General features: G+C 42.8%; 1 protein-coding gene across 2 annotated transcripts; it reads left to right on the forward strand.

Moving 5' to 3' along the window:
• The first annotated feature begins 150 nt into the window (after nucleotides 1-150).
• LOC126547935 (pseudouridylate synthase TRUB2, mitochondrial) lies at nucleotides 151-16,771 on the forward strand. Of its 2 annotated transcripts, none has more exons than XM_050196005.3 (7): nucleotides 151-483; nucleotides 3,435-3,551; nucleotides 3,644-3,724; nucleotides 4,358-4,501; nucleotides 13,695-13,767; nucleotides 14,215-14,351; nucleotides 16,296-16,771. In XM_050196005.3, exons 1-7 carry the CDS (start codon nucleotides 345-347, stop codon nucleotides 16,574-16,576), a joined length of 972 nt encoding a protein of 323 aa, XP_050051962.1. In that variant the 5' UTR covers nucleotides 151-344; the 3' UTR covers nucleotides 16,577-16,771. The 2 variants fall into 2 exon arrangements, with proteins under 2 accessions (XP_050051962.1, XP_054919433.1); XM_055063458.1 differs by having other exon boundaries at nucleotides 394-483; nucleotides 3,419-3,551.
• The last annotated feature ends 661 nt before the right edge of the window (nucleotides 16,772-17,432 follow it).

Below are 17,432 nucleotides of genomic sequence, written 5' to 3' on the forward strand. Positions count from 1 at the left end.
CGTGTAGAAGGAGGAGATCAAATATATTACTTATAAATAAAAAAAAAACATGTGAACAATAAAAGTTATAACTTTTTTGCATTTTTTAAATAAAGCTAAACGTTGAAAAATTGTTATCTATCTGTAGATTCGTACGACACTGAGGCGACTAACAAAGCTGAGAAAACATATGACCAAGCGCAGCGTGCGCTGCATGAATGGCAGCGTGTGTCGTGGCATTGTCAAGCTTCTTTGTAGTTGTGTGGTGCGTTTCTGATCGCGATTTCTAGTAGTATACGTGGAGCCTTGCTACGCCAGGTTATATTGTTGGCGAGCCTTTACAAGCCAACGCGGTCGGCACCGTCATGGTCAACACGTCGTTACAAACGGTGACCTACGCTCCGAAGGCTTTCCAACTGTTACGGGGCATTTTCTGCGTCTACAAGCCTGCAAATGTGTCCTGCTCAGATGTGCGACGTGCTGTCATAGGGAACTTATGCCGGGGTATAGATTACTTTGCCTTATCCTGTACCGCTGTCACACGTGAACTTTTTAACGTTTACGTGTGCTTGAACTATTGCAGACCGAGCGCTGCTCCATGTCATTTTCAAGCGAGGGTGAATTTGTCACGTTCCGTGCTTCGATCGCGCTCGAAAAGAGCCATGTCAGCCGATTTCAATGATTATCTTAAGTACCCGTGTAACAGCTATTGCGTATAGTACTGTGCCGCAGACAAGACACATTATTGCGCGGAGGATAAACTGGTGCTAACCCATTTTTGACGCAGAACATTATTGGCCAACCATAGTAAACAGTATAGCCGTTTGGTGCAACGAAAAGTGTCAGGAAATCTGCGTGACACGGTCGTGAACCACACTCTCGACTTGCACGTGACGTAGCGAACGCTATGTTGTTATAATGGTTTCCAGCAAGTACGGACGCGAGCATTCTCGCGTCTGTACTTGTTGGAAACCATTATACGTTCTCCATGCAACAACTGGCCCAGCAAACTACTCTGCTATATTGTTAAACCGGCAAGGTTCTGACTGGTGTTATCGTGGGGGGTGGGCTTTCTTCGTTGCTGGTTGTACGTCGGGCAAACTTTCTTGCACCTGCGACGCTCGTGCTGAGTCAGTCATGCCGGATTATACCTTTCTCACGGCTTACGGCGCTCTACCTGCAATATAACATCACTGATTTTCCCGGGAAACAGTAGGGGCCGTAATAGACGCCGCGCCTGCTGTCCTGGAGATGTATCTTCGCTCGTGCTAGGCTTTTCGTATGCTGCTCTTCGTGACCTTTCAAAAACATCTTTAATAAACCCCTTTGAGTTAAATAAACGTCCTTCTGCAAAAACATGTGCGAACGTCGGTAGGCGAGAGCAGCGGAGTTAGCGAAACGGAAGCAAAACAGGTACTTGCGACGTACCTTTAAGCACAGCGTTATTATAATCTCGGGTGCTTTCCTGAGGCCTCCGCCTGCCGGTTTCATGTGCCCTCCTGGCACAGTACTTGTAAAAAATTCGATATATCGTCGCAACGAAAAAAGCGCCCCGCGACTTTTACAACACCAGTCAGAACTTTGCTGTTAAACCATTCACAACCTCCATTGCGCTGGTTCTTCATAATTATCCGAATGTTCAATGCCCAGATTTCTTAATTTGACAACATGCAAAATCTTTACTAAGTCAGAAAGTTTAAATCCTCCTAAAGAGAGATCAACAGAGCTATTTGAACATAGACGGACAAATGTACAACACGTGTCTACTGAAGGTTAACATTTTGCTAGCATGTGCACCATTAAATTTATATTTAATTCTGAGCATTTTCATGAGCGTAAATAGCACCAAACTGTAAAGCCCTATATGAGAAAAATATTGTGTAAGTACATGGGAAAGAAGAAATACACAAGACAGAGCACTCTGTCTTGTGTATTTTCTCTTTCACATGTGCTAAACAAACCTTTTTATTAGTAATGTCATACCAACAAGCCCAAACTGTCGCAATGTAAAGTCCCCTTCTCCCTTTTATTCATACTGCCTGTTGCTTGCACCACCTAAACTTCTATTCTTCATTTCTTGGTGTTGACGACCTGATTTCCTCAAAATTAAACATGCTGGGTATAATAGCATCAGTATGTGGTTTCTTACTGCAAAAAAAGGAATAATAAATAATACATTAATAATGAATAACAATGTCACTTCATTTGAGATATATATGCCCCTCTACAATCGGGAGACACACCAACCTGCGCAGATATTGTGATTGGTGCTAACAGATTGATGCCTTCAGCTGAACAAAATTAAAGTTGATTTTTATTGAGCTTGTGAGTTTTTCACCCCCCAAGCAAGCAACTGAAGTAAAAATGCTAATAAGGCCAGAAAAGCTACTAAGAAAAAATGTGCGCACAGACTCTCGCTTTGTTCTGTGTTAAAGTGGTTTGACGATAATTGGTGCCATATTTTGAAAAATTATGGCTGTAAAGCAAAAGTGTAGGCTTAATAATTTATCATAATGGGGATTTTGTTCTTGGGGATAGAGAGGCAAAAGACTATTTACCACTAGGTGGAGTGCTGATAGCTTGAGACTCCTGCACTGACTACGAGCAATGACCGTCCTACCAGTCAGTATTTAACGTTCCTTGCAATATTCCAAATCAGAATTCAGTGCCACCTCCGTACTGCTTTTACCAGTACTTTCTCTGTTTCTGGACTGTCACTTGCATGCCCATAGCAGGTGGGATTCCTCAAATATTTGTTTCTACTATAGTGCTGCCCACTGCTTTAAGTTATGTTGATTTTAAAGTCATTTGTAAAGCTTCCCCAGTGGAGAGATTAAGCATCACTATTGTGAATACACTAGTGGTGGCCAAAGGAGCAGCAAGGAGGTGGCAAAGGTGTCATTCCTTGAGTTTATTGTCTTTCCTTACAAGTGCAAGCAGTGAGAGCTGCTATGGAAATTGCACATATTGAAGCATGTCCACTTTGTGTTAAGCCAGGCTCAGCCGTCATTGTCATAAGTTGGCACTTTTCTACGGTGAGAGAGAGTGAAACTCTGGTAAGAAATGTTAAGGCCGATTTGGTGCATGTTTGTATCAAAAAGAGAACAGGGCCATGGGTGGGACAAATAGGAGCAGGCATGCAGAGCAGTATGCTTTGTGTGCAGGCTCCTTTCCTCCCCTTGGCCACACTCGTACCCCCTCTCTACAAATCAAATCGTTCAGGCCCTAACTACAACCAGCACAAAGATGAAGTGTTGCAGAATGTTGATGGCAGTCAAAAAAAGCCACAATTTCTTTTTCTACCCTTCTCAAGTTACTCTTGATAACGTAGGGAAGTCTACTGTAGCTGTGTATCACTTTTGTCTCTGCAAACCGTATCACAGGCTGTAGTGATTTTGGAGTATCTTTGGTATACATTGCCATATAAAGCCACCTATAGTGCTGTTGCTTTTCAGACCTTAATGAAATGGACGTGCGACCCCCAACAGACTTTGTAACTATCGAAGGGTCTGTGTCCAATAGTGCGGAACTTACCGTTAAGTCTTGCCCAAGTTTTGCAGACCATCCTCTTGGTAAGTAAGTGTTGCGGTCAGTATTCAGGTTGTCATTGCTTGCTTTCGTAGTCATCTCCATCTTTTTCTACCATATTGTCTCATTTCTGTAGTCGTAGGCTCAAGGTACCAACCTGAAGATTTTAAAATGGCCTGGGGTGTAGACCTTGGAAAGTATACCTCTGGGGTGTTGTGTAAGTAGCCACATTTTGAAGCCTTTTACCCTTCTTTACTGCACCTACCATAAATGTAGGTTTTCCTCCTCTATGAAACAAATCGTTCAGGCCCTAGCGTTCAGGCCAGTGCAAAGATGAAGTGTAGCAGAATGTGGATAACAGTCAAAGAGCCCCATTTTATTTTTCGTTTTATTCTCGGTAATTAAAAATTAATATGCTGCCATTTATCTATTATGGTTCTACTTGGTTACGGCATGTGCCACAGTAATGCATGCTTTTGCTTTGCACCGTTTGAGATTCGTTCCAGTTTGACACCTTGGTTCATATGGTTGTCGTGCAGTATGTGATAGCTGTGCAGTTTTTTGTTTTGGAACAATGTGATTTATAACATCAGGAATTAGCTGCAATTAAAGAAACAATTGTTCCTTCAAGTCGCCAGATATTTGAATTTGTTCTAAGATGCTGCTGCAATGTGTGTTATTCATCCAGTTTGTAGTTTTGTAAGCCCTTCTTGTGTTCTGTGTGAACAGTACAAACAAATGTAATAGTGATTGGTGTGACAGAATCTGTTTATCACTGTAGAGACTTGACTAGGACTTGACTCGGTCTTTTATTGTTTGCCTTAAACTAGCAAAATGCTTTTTATTTCAGTAATGAGGGTCCATGGAGGCTACCACAAGATGAAAAAGCTCTGTCATTCTAACCAACTTCGTACTTATGAGCTTCAAGGAGAATTCGGAAAGGCATCAGATACGCACACACCACTTTCAAAGATTGTTGAAAAGGCAACATATCGTAAGTTACAACATCTTTCGTGTTCAATCTGTGCCTTGGTGGCATGCTTTGAGAGTACATTCCTTGGATGAACTTGCAGCATAGATATTAAAGTGCAACAGCAACAAAATTTTGGGTTGTGTAAAAAGCCTAGATTCAACTATTGTAGGCACAGAGCACTGTCATTGCAAACATTTACATTTGTAGTGCGACTGGATGGGTCGTGAAACGCTCACAAAAATAAATGTTTTGTGAAACTAGGACGGAAAAATATGATGTCATCATCGCACGCCAGAAATGCTGCAGAACCAGAATTGTTCAGAACCAGAAAGGTGCATGAGCATGGCCTCCAAGATCAGGTGGCACTCGTGATGTGCTGAAGATCACGAAGGCCATGGTGTTGGATTATGTCAAATCTGCTAACCACCAAGTGCCAGTGTTGTCTGCTTGGGCTGTTCGTAAAAAATGAGACATTTTCCAGCGCTGCAGCTTTGCCAAGATTGCTTTAATAGTATATACTACTCATTTATAATCACTTTACACAAACAGACAGTATTTCGTTGAACTTGGCCTTTATTCTTTATTTTTTTAATTCAGAATCAGAAACACCAGTTGGCTGCTGCAAAATGATAAGTTCAAACACCACTATAAACATGCAATGATAGAATAGCATCTGAGCTACCGTATTTACTCAAAAATAGGTTGAACACAAATATAGTTTGACTCCTATATAATGGAACTTGACGAGAAATAAAAAAAATATAATTTGAATATAGATCAACCCATATATATATTTTTTTTTTAATAAGAAACATTGAGAATAACGCACCTTTATTTACCGCAAGCTTGGCTACTAAATCTCGCTCGTCCATGCCACAAGTTGCATCCTCAATTGCCGGAGAAGTCGTGGTGGTTGGATGGAACCGGAAAGAAGACAACTTAAACAATTCGTCCAAACTAAGGAGGAAAAATTACTAGATAAATACCAGCACAAAGATATTAGAGCTGCAGATCCACCCAAAGAAACTAATGTAACCCCTGCAGCACGTAGCTCCACCGACAGTCCTACAGGCGAGCATCCAGAGCACTGCAGCAATGTAGTAGACATATCCCAGAGTCTAAGCCCCGAAGAAGTTGACCTCCTGAAGCGTGGTCTAATGTTTTGTCCGACGAACAACACAGTAAACAAATACGAACTCCACAAAGATATAACAGAGTTTTCACGACACATGCGCATCAAGGAGTTCTTTTTCGATAGACCAGATGTAGGAAAAGAAGATAGAGACTCTCTTAGACCACCTAGCACGTGGACACCGGAAACCGAACAGTGCCCAGACCTCGATTTATACATAAAACTGATATCAAAGGAAATTCTAGAGTCAACGGGGCATTGCCGGAAACGCAAAAATTTGACCCCCGCTCAACACCAAATCCTTAAAGAACTTGCGAAAAGGAATGATATTGTAATAAAACCAGCAGACAAAGGTGGCAGTATCATAATCTGGCCTATAGAAAAGTACAAGAATGAGGCCTCTAAACAACTGAGCAACCACACCCATTACAGAAAACTCGACTCTAACCCAACTTCAGATTACAGCAATATTGTGATAAACACAATAGCGGAGCTCCTGTCCAGGGAACTAATCACGCAATCTGAATATCGCTTCATGATGCCCAAGAACAAAACAGCAGGTCGCTTTTATCTTCTTCCTAAAATACATAAAGTTCCGGTCGAAGAAATATTTACAGCAGAAATCCCAGGTCGGCCTATTGTTTCTAATAACAACACACCTACTGAGTCACTATCCAAATTTTTAAATCACCACCTGTCAAAGATACCCACCACCCTCCCATCTTTCGTTCAAGACACGCCGCACTTCCTTCGAATTATCGATGGCATCAACGCCAACGAAATCCTTTCCGACCGCGCTATTCTAGTCACTTTGGATGTTTCTGCCCTTTACACCAACATTTCCTTGAGTGAAGGAATTGAAGCCGTTTCTAGATCCCTCGCAATCAATCCCCAAGCGCACGCTCCTGAAGTTTACTTATCGCTCCTTAGGTTGGTTCTCACGCTCAACTATTTTGAATTCGATTCTATACACTACCTGCAAATTTTCGGCACTAGCATGGGTACGCCATTCGCTCCTATGTATGCGAACATTTTCATGGGACAGCTTGAAGCAGACCTGCTGAAATCCTACCCTTTAAAACCCCACAGCTATCTTCGTTACATTGACGACATATTCATAATATGGGAACACGGCACAAGCGCCTCAACCGACTTAATTAGCCATTTCAATCGCTTTCACCCGAATATTAAATTTACTGCTCACAACTCTCCTAGTCAGATCAACTTCCTGGACATATCGGTCTACATAGAAAACGGAAAACTGAGAACGACACTTTACCGGAAGCCTTCAGATAGCCAGCAATATTTAGACTACAACAGTCGTCACCCGCGACATTGCAAGCAAGGAATTTTTGTCGGACAAGCGAAACATATAAGAAGAATCTGCAGCGAAGACCACGATTATATCCACCACCTAAATGACCTTAAAACAACGCTAGCAGAAAGAAACTATCCCCAAGTTGCTCTCGATAGAGCTTATGATGCCGCGTCAAGATTGTAGCGACAGTCGGAATTGGCGAAGAGACAGCCCACACTAGAATCTGACAGACCACGGGCCTTTATAACAAAATATTCTAATGCACTCCCAAACATAAACAACATCCTATGAAAATATCACCCAATATTTCAAGTAACGAGCATCTGCGAAAAGCATTTCCGGATGTACCTAGGGTTACCTATCGCCGAAACAGGAACATTAAAGGACATGTTAGTGCACGCAAAAGTCAGCCAACAGCATTCCCCCGTAATAAAAGCATGTTGTCGCCCTAGGTGCAAAACCTGCAGGCACCTTCAAAGTGACATTAAAATTAAAAGCACCGCCAATAGTTATACACATGAAGTCAAATCTAGCTTCACTTGTACAAGTTCAGATGTGATTTATATGCTTGAATGTTCCTTCTGCAAGAAACAATATATCGGTGAAACAGGACAATCAATGAACGTCATATTAAACGGACATTGCACGGACACAGCTAAAAAGCTTCCCAAAACCGTCGCCGAGCATTTCAGCCAACCAGGTCATAACTTTGATGAACTTAGACTTTACATCTTACAGTCAAATTTCCGTTCTGAACGAGAAAGTACAGAGAATCATACCTTATCCATAAGTTCAAGACATTGCAACCAATAGGCATAAACGTTTCAAAGGGAGCTTTAGAATCTATTCGCTATGCTAAACTTCAAGCTATAGGCAACAACACGTAGTTTGATTTCTTGGCAATCCCCCCCCCCCTTTTTTTTTAATATATTTATTTTTTCAGCCGGTGTGTCAGACACCCTTGACACGCCGGCTAACACGCGTGCGTTGACAGACCGGGGTGCGGGGGGGGGGGGGGGGGTGGCCCCGGCTTTGACCTTGTGCACAGTGTTCCTTTACTTTCAATTCGGCACGCTAACACACCTACCCTCATTTCCGCACCCTCCTGCCTCACACCCTCTCCCCTTTAGAAGAACCCCACCTATATATACTGTGGCGAGGAAAGCATACGTCGCCTTGAAGAAGACAAGTCCACTTGTCGAAACGTTGGCTCCTGCATTCACCTTGTTCACGTTTTGCTCATCGTCTATTCATACTGTGTATTTTATGACACTGTGGAAGTGCTGCTTTCTTAAGTAAAGAACCTTAGCCCTGCCTCTAGCAGAGATAAATCTCAAAGCTTTCTAAGTCTCAAGGCCTTCTAGATCAAATTCTTGGCATAGCAACCCAATATGGCTTGCCAAGTTGTCCATAAAACTTTTTAATGGCATTAAGCTTTTCTTGGCACATTGAATTTTGATATCTTTTTTGCAGAAAAGAGAGACAAGCATAATAAAAACACTGCATGCACATGCACTAGCCAAAGACTTCAGAAGTGAGAGTTGTGTGTTTGGAAGGAAAAAAGGAACTTACTCAAGTTCAGCCTCTGTACTCTGCATAGATGCTTTATGTCAGGCTGCATAACGAAAAGTGGCCTTGGCATTGCATGTCCTGTGCAGGACTTAAACTGTGCATTTTAAGCAAAGTTGCACATGTTTGTGTTACTTTCCATGAGTCAGCCCAACCTTCGAAATTCAGCCTTGTTTAGTGGTACTTGGTATTGCTTGTCGTACAGCAAGTGGAAACTATAGCTGCATGTATGTTCTACCATTTCAAGGCAGGTACTGTTTGACATTGTTTGACCCTGCACAGACTCCTGATAACAAAACATGATCACAATGTCAAAACAAATGTAAATATCACTGTTCTATATTACTATGTTCCATCATCACACATGTTTATGAGCAGTATATAACCTATAAGCTATAGTAGAAAGGAACAAAATGTGCAAACCGAACAGGAATTATGAAAAAATTTTGAGGGTTGTACAGAAATGATTGATCCGGTAGCAGAAGTTTTTATAAATATAAAGGGCCAATTTGAAGTGCTCTGTGTCAGCTTTGTTATTTATAAGCATATCTTAAAGATTTCACATTCCTGCCTATTAGATGGACACCTGTATATGCGTTTTTTCTCAGCACTACTCATCCTACAAATTATGGGTTTGTGATGTCACTCTGTCAGGTGACCTAATTGGCGTCCAATGTAGGGTCATCTGCAATAGTACTTATAACATGATAGCACACAAATGTTTTTTCAGTAGTATTGTAATACTAGTAATTTGTTAACCACAAAATAACAAACACAAAGATAAATGTAGAGCATTCTTCAAAGCAATTGCACACTGCCAGCTGTGGATGAGGACTGTCTGCAGCAGCTACTACGGGTATGTGTGCATTTGTGCTCGCATGTGTGGTGGCGGTGAGGATGATGATGTTGCTGTCGGCGGGGTTACCCTGGCAGACCTGGCTGTGCAAGGAAAGGGAATGCAACAGATGATTTATTCAAGAAAGTTGGGCCCTGTGGAAGACTCATCGGGATGGGTTGTAAGGAGAAATAATTCAACAAAGGTCCAGATTAATGTTACGGTGATAACTGCCTGATTCAAATCCCGGTGCCGCGCTATTCTCCACCGGAAAATACAAAAAAAAAAACCGTGTGTTGAGAAAATTGCACAAACAGGCCTGGAGTGCGGCCTGATCCCGGTGACCAGAACCGGTAACGCACTCTCTCACCAGAGCAGGATTGGCCACCCTGGTGCAGTACTTGGCCACAACCTCCTATATGAATACAACAATCGAACCCCGGCCCTCAGTCCCCAGCAGCCGCGAAGCAACTGACCACGGCGGCGGTCAGATCTGTGACGCTGCAGAGGGTGCTAAGAATACCTGGCTCCGGACAGGCCGCCATTGGAATCTGAACCTGGCAACGTTTAACGTTAGAACGCTATCTAGTGAGGCGAGTCTAGCAGTGTTATTGGAGGAATTAGAGGGTAGTAAATGGGATATAATAGGGCTCAGTGAGGTTAGGAGGACAAAAGAAGCATATACAGTGCTAAAAAGCGGGCATGTACTGTGTTACCGGGGCTTAGCGGAGAGACGAGAACTAGGAGTCGGATTCCTGATTAATAAGGAAATAGCTGGTAACATACAGGAATTCTATAGCATTAACGAGAGGGTGGCATGTCTTGTTGTGAAACTTAATAAGAGGTACAAAATGAAGGTTGTACAGGTCTACGCTCCTACATCTAGTCATGATGACCAGGAAGTCGAAAGCTTTTATGAAGACGTAGAATCGGCGATGGGTAAAGTCAAAACAAAATACACTATACTGATGGGCGACTTCAATGCCAGGGTAGGCAAGAAGCAGGCTGGAGACAAGTCAGTGGGGGAATATGGCATAGGCTCTAGGAATAGCAGAGGAGAATTATTAGTAGAGTTTGCAGAACAGAATAATATGCGGATAATGAATACGTTTTTCTGCAAGCGGGTTAGTCGAAAGTGGACGTGGAGGAGCCCGAATGGTGAGACTAGAAATGAAATCGACTTCATACTCTGCGCGAACCCTGGCATCATTCAAGATGTAGACGTGCTCGGCAAGGTACGCTGCAGTGACCACAGGATGGTAAGAACTCGAATTAGCCTAGACTTGAGGAGGGAACGAAAGAAACTGGTACACAAGAAGCCAATCAATGAGTTAGCGGTAAGAGGGAAACTAGAGGAATTCCGGATCAAACTACAGAACAGGTATTCGGCTTTAACTCAGGAAGAGGACCTTAGTGTTGAAGCAATGAACGACAATCTCATGGGCATCATTAAGGAGTGCGCAATAGAAGTCAGTGGTAACGCCGTTAGACAGGAAACCAGTAAGCTATCGCAGGAGACGAAAGATCTGATCAAGAAACGCCAATGTATGAAAGCCTCTAATCCTACAGCTAGAATAGAACTGGCAGAACTTTCTAAGTTAATCAACAAGCGTGAGACAGCGGACATCAGGAACTATAATATGGATAGAATTGAACAGGCTCTCAGGAACGGAGGAAGCCTAAAAACAGTGAAGAAGAAACTAGGAATAGGCAAGAATCAGATGTGTGCGTTAAGAGACAAAGCCGGCAATATCGTTACTAATATGGATGAGATAGTTCAAGTGGCTGAGGAGTTCTATAGAGATTTATACAGTACCAGTGGCACCCACGACGATAGTGGAAGAGAGAATAGCCTAAAGGAATTCGAAATCCCACAGGTAACGCCAGAAGAAGTAAAGAAAGCCTTAGGAGCTATGCAAAGGGGGAAGGCAGCTGGGGAGGATCAGGTAACAGCAGATTTGTTGAAGAATGGTGGTCAGATTGTTCTAGAGAAACTGGCCACCCTGTATACGCAATGCCTCATAACCTCGAGCGTACCAGAATCTTGGAAGAACGCTAACATAATCCTAATCCATAAGAAAGGGGACGCCAAAGACTTGAAAAATTATAGACCGATCAGCTTACTGTCCGTTGCCTACAAAGTATTTACTAAGGTAATCGCAAATAGAATCAGGAACACCTTAGACTTCTGTCAACCAAAGGACCAGGCAGGATTCCGTAAAGGCTACTCAACAATAGACCATATTCACACTATCAATCAAGTGATAGAGAAATATGCAGAATATAACCAACCCTTATATATAGCTTTCATTGATTACGAGAAAGCGTTTGATTCAGTCGAAACCTCAGCAGTCATGGAGGCATTACGGAATCAGGGTGTAGATGAGCCATATGTAAAAATACTGGAAGATATCTATAGCGGCTCCACAGCCACCGTAGTCCTCCACAAAGAAAGCAACAAAATCCCTATAAAGAAAGGCGTCAGACAGGGAGATACGATATCTCCAATGCTATTCACAGCATGTTTACAGGAGGTATTCAGAGGCCTGGAGTGGGAAGAATTGGGGATAAAAGTTGATGGAGAATACCTTAGCAACTTGCGATTCGCTGATGATATTGCCTTGCTTAGTAACTCAGGAGACCAATTGCAATGCATGCTCACTGACCTGGAGAGGCAAAGCAGAAGGGTGGGTCTGAAAATTAATCTGCAGAAAACTAAAGTATTGTTTAACAGTCTCGGAAGAGAACAGCAGTTTACGATAGGTAGCGAAGCACTGGAAGTGGTAAGGGAATACATCTACTTAGGGCAAGTAGTGACCACGGATCCGGATCATGAGACTGAAATAACCAGAAGAATAAGAATGGGTTGGGGTGCGTTTGGCAGGCATTCTCAAATCATGAACAGTAGGTTGCCACTATCCCCCAAAGGGAAAGTGTACAACAGCTGTGTGTTACCAGTACTCACATATGGGGCAGAAACCTGGAGGCTTATGAAAAGGGTTCTGCTGAAATTGAGGACGACGCAACGAGCTATGGAAAGAAGAATGATGGGTGTAACGTTAAGGGATAAGAAAAGAACAGATTGGGTGAGGCAACAAACGCGGGTAAACGACATCTTAGTTGAAATCAAGAAAGAGAAATGGGCATGGGCCGGACATGTAATGAGGAGGGAAGATAACCGATGGTCACTAAGAGTTAGGGACTGGATTCCAAGGGAAGGGAAGCGTAGCAGGGGGCGGCAGAAAGTTAGGTGGGCAGATGACATTAAGACGTTTGCAGGGACAACATGGCCACAATTAGTACATGACCGGGGTAGTTGGAGAAGTATGGGAGAGGCCTTTGCCCTGCAGTGGGCGTAACTAGGTTGATGATGATGATAACTGCCTGCAAAGCATAGGGGCAATTATTTCACAATAACTTGCAGTTCAGTCCCCTAGAAAAAAAACTAGGTGCCATGACATTTCTCAAAAGTTTCGACAGTCACATAGTTTATGCAGAACACAGAAATTGGCCCTTTATTTTCTCAAGAACTGGCCTTGCGTGCACTTGCCATGCTGTGGCTCGTCAGTGCTGTGCTTTAGCTTGGCCTGAAAAATTCTGGTGAGCTAGCGTACTCTGCAGAAGGTGCGTGTGCGTGAGTGCACTGTAAGGAGTGCACGTCTTTCAACCAATATTTTATTGCGCACACAGCAATATATACAGGGGCTTGAATAGGCAGGAGGGAGAGGAGATCGTATCATAGCGGGAATACATTGTCAGGAAGATAGTGATGATGGATAACATAAAAAACAGCACAACTACATGGTTGCCATAATCCACATGCAAGATACGATAGTTCCTTCATGAGGAGCGATACCAAAGGCACACTCAGACACATATCGCCTTTCTTGTTGATGCAAAAGGCCTCGTATATCTTTGTGCGCACTGGTTACCATAGTGCCTTAGCATTTCGCACTTGTCAAACAATGCACGACAACCACTCCAGGAGCTATATGCATGGCTGGGTGGTTGCCAACATACCCTTTCATTAAATTTGAATGTTCTCTCAGGCAGTCATTAATACAATGGCCAGTTTGGCCGATGTAGCAACGACCGCGTGAGAGGGGATCTCGTATACTACATTCTGGCAGCAGTCAGCAGGGGCTTTTTTTTGTGTGTGTGTTTCTTATCACACATGCGGGGCCCCGTGTGTTCTCTATTCACTTTTTGGCACATACTGGAGAGTTTGTGTTTTGCTGAAAAAACAACTCTAGTGCCCACTTTATGTGCTACCTTTCTTATACGATGAGACACTTAGTGCATGACAGTGCATGTGCGTGACAGACACATGACACTTACAGATCTCTCTTCTTTTTACTAGGTCATATCACAGTTGCAAAACTAGAGCGACTTTTAGGCTCCATCCAATCAGCATATCAAGTTCAAGCATTTAAGTAAGTTTATATATTTACTTAGGTTTTCTTGATTTCCCATAAAATATGGTTCGCAACACCATGGAGAAGAATCCTGCTAAGGCATAACATATAGCCTTGTGCTAAGTGTTTGATTTTGAAACCACAGTGTAAATATAATTGTCAGAGAACTTGCACTATCAACCTAGTTAAACTAATTGATGGGATGTGGGGTTAAAGGAACTACCATTTGTGGAGATACCCACAAGTTTATACAGAACATGATGTGGCTTCACTTCGGGAGTCGCTCTTGTCGCGGCGACGTCCTGCATCCAGCGTTGGACGTTGCTTTGGCATAAAGAATTTCGAACCATGCATACCTGTCAAAAATGACCACCTCAAAAGACACTAATGCTTGTTCTATACTAGCAAGGAGTGTGCTTTCATGGTCGCTCGCATTGTATTTGATGTAAACGAGTTTTTCTTCAGATATGCAGGTGTACCCCTGAACAGCCAGGCAGCATTTGAAATGGCAGCTAAAGGCACGGTGCGACCTGCTGATGAGTCTCCTACTCTTGTATACAACATTCGCTGTGTGGAACTGGATCTGCCTTATTTCACACTTGGTACGAGAGGGCTTGCATGCAGCTCAAGGAAAATTTATTATTAAGCTTGTCCCCAACCTTTTTCCTACAGCTACCCGCCGTGGTTGCTCAGTGGGTATGGTGTTGGGCTGCTGAGCACGAGGTCGCGGGATCGAATCCCGGCCACGGCGACCGCATTTCGATGGGGGCGAAATACGAAAACACCCGTGTACTTAGATTTAGGTGCACGTTAAAGAACCCCAGGTGGTCGAAATTTCCGGAGTCCTCCACTACGGCGTGCCTCATAATCAGAAAGTGGTTTTGGCACTTAAAACCCCATAATTTAATTTAATTTAATTTTTCTTACAACTTGAGCACCTAGCCTGTCTCTCAGTATTTATACCATCTCCAAGGACAGGTCAAAGCTAAACATGCTTAAAGGGACACTAAAGTGAAAAATGATTTCTTCTGCATCAGTAAATTACCTTTCTGCAACACCAAAAACACCACTCTTACAACGATAAAACGTTTGGTAAGCCAGAAGAAGCGCAAGAACGAAATACGGGTAACAACGCCTAATTAAGTTCCCGCACCTGGTGGCTGTGACGTCATGGATTTTTATGGCATCTTCTAGGGCCTACTAATTACATATAGCGGTACAGATTGACAACATTGTGTTCTAAAGGAACCAAATATTAAACGTAACAAGTTTCAGGAACCTTTACTCAGCCAACGCGGCCCAAATGCGAAAACATACTTTGGAATCCCTGACGTCACGCTGACGTACTGGCGCTGCGGTTTCCGCGCGAAATTCAAATACTGATACTTGGACCTTCATTTCCTCATCTAATAAAGTATTTTTTTTAAATGAGTGCCTGCAGGGTTCTGAAACAATGCTTCATTAGTCTAAACTGATTTATTGTTTCGCTTTAGTGTCCCTTTAAAGCAGTGTGTGAAGCAATTTTCGTTTTAAATATCTTACTTTCAATTTTGTTTTGGATTTTCATAATTTTTTTTCATAAATATTTTTTTTAATAAGAAAGAATAGAAAACTTCTTGAGTGGGCTTGAGTACATTGCTTATGTGCAGCTTTTCTGTAACAACATAAGGACTTTGTCTTTCACATATTGCATAACATATCACAGTGAAGTAAAGTAACTATTGTATAACATTAGATTTCATACTGCTAAATCTTATGTAACGAGTTCCACTCCTTTTCAATATGTTTAACCTTTCCTAATCCCCCCCCCCCCCCACGCAATACTTCACCTCAAAGCCTGTGAGAACCTAACAGTTGTGATAAGTGTCATTTGGAAAACCTCCCTGTACATCTCTGAAAAACATTTTTTGATAATTTATTCTGAAGGTAGAAATTGTGCATTTCAGCATGCGCCTTGTTGACAGGAATGGTGCTACATGTGCACTGTTAACACTACCCAGATTGGAAGCAGGCTGAAGCAAGTTCCCTGGTGCCTCAAGTTCTAGGACGCGACAGTTGCCATTCATTGGAAATAAGCACCCTAGCTTAGGGACATATTTTGCTGCACTGAAATTTCTTATGTTTACGTTGTCAGGTAACACATATTGCAGTGATCATCAGTCCTTGTAAGGATATGTGTTGTACCTGCTTGACTATGAGCCTTGCAATCATATGGTAGCATATATTGTCATTCCCCAAATAAGTTTGAGTGCTGAACACCCCTTATTACCCTGTAAATACATGTTTGCTTTCTCACACAAGTTTGGTGAGTGCAGCCAGTACCCTAGTATCCTTTTGTATATTATTTCCCAACATTCCATGTCCATGCAAGTCAGAAACAAGTTTAATAAGCATGGAACTATGGCGTACAAAATATTCTTTTCAGGGACTTCCACATTTACTTTTAGTATTCTCTACATAGCAGAGATCATATGAATGCTTTAGGTTTAGTTGTCACAGTTGAAGTAACAATGTATTTTCTCTCTTTTCCCTTTATTTACTTACAGAAGTGAGCTGCATCCATGAAACTGAGAACTATCTTCTGCAGCTGGTGCATGAAATTGGGCTGCATCTTCATTCATGTGCCATCTGCCATCGTGTACGACTCGTACGCTACGGTTTGTTTAACACTGATTTGGCCTTGCTGCGAAAGCATTGGACATTAGAATACATCTTAAAAAATATTCAAGACTGCAAGCCACTTGTGGCTCAAGGGTTGCTTGAGCCTCACTCGCCACATTTTATTGACTTTAATGAAGCCAAACAGATTCCTAGGCCAGGACAATAATAGTGAGCCCATGCTGTCACTGAACTGCGAGCTTATTCTAGCTGTGCCTTTTTTTATCAAAGCTGTGTGTGTGTGTGTGTGTGTGTGTGTGTGTGTGTGTGTGTGTGTGTGTGTGTGTGTGTGTGTGTGTGTGTGTGTGTGTGTGTGTGTGTGTGTGCTTTTTTTCCAAATAAAACGCTATATTTGTGCTACGGATACGTGAAGGTTTTCATTTGTTGTACTAATTTTTCTGCAAGAACTGCATTTAAGTACCGTAATACAACATTTGTGCATTCGGTATAGCAGAACCTTGTTGATGTGTTCCTTTCAAGTTTTCCCAGCTCTGAAGCACTGGTTCCGTTATCTCAACGCAGCTTACAGTCGAAAGCCATGAGGAGGTGGACAAATGCACATGGGTTTGCCTTAAGGCCAAAACAACACGTACGCGTGCCGGCACACAAAAGCTCGCGCCCGCACGCCTACGCATGTGCACATGGTGTGGGACAGATTGCATGCGTCGAACCACAGCATGGGCACGGATATTTATCTTCTCAAGACCAATATTGGTGCTCTGGCTGCCTCACAAAAATACAAAACGATGTCTACCAAGGTGAAAATTGTGAGCCAAGGGGGCGCATACTGGCGTGCGTCTTGTAGGTTCAAATCGCCATCCTTCGTGAGGTGCGGCAAACGCAAGGCACGCGAGCTCAAGCTTTCGCATGCTAGCAAGCGTGTGTGTAGTTTGGCCTTTACACTCACATTCGTAACCACCGTCTCGTGATCTTCGATACCTTGCGCAGTTACTTCATTGTCCAAGGGTGCACGTGAACTGAAAAAGAGCTGGGAGTGCTCCAAAAAAGGCTGTTGTTATCAAAGG

This window comes from Dermacentor andersoni, chromosome 1 (genome assembly GCF_023375885.2).
Source record: "Dermacentor andersoni chromosome 1, qqDerAnde1_hic_scaffold, whole genome shotgun sequence".
Classification (NCBI taxonomy): domain Eukaryota; kingdom Metazoa; phylum Arthropoda; class Arachnida; order Ixodida; family Ixodidae; genus Dermacentor; species Dermacentor andersoni.

Coding starts and splice junctions, on each gene's coding strand:
- LOC126547935 (XM_050196005.3), top strand. CDS start 345: ATGGTCAACACGTCGTTACAAACGGTGACCTACGCTCCGAAGGCTTTC. Junction 3,552..3,643: donor TTTTGCAGACCATCCTCTTG/GTAAGTAAGTGT, acceptor TCATTTCTGTAG/TCGTAGGCTCAAGGTACCAA. Junction 14,352..16,295: donor TCTGCCTTATTTCACACTTG/GTACGAGAGGGC, acceptor ATTTACTTACAG/AAGTGAGCTGCATCCATGAA.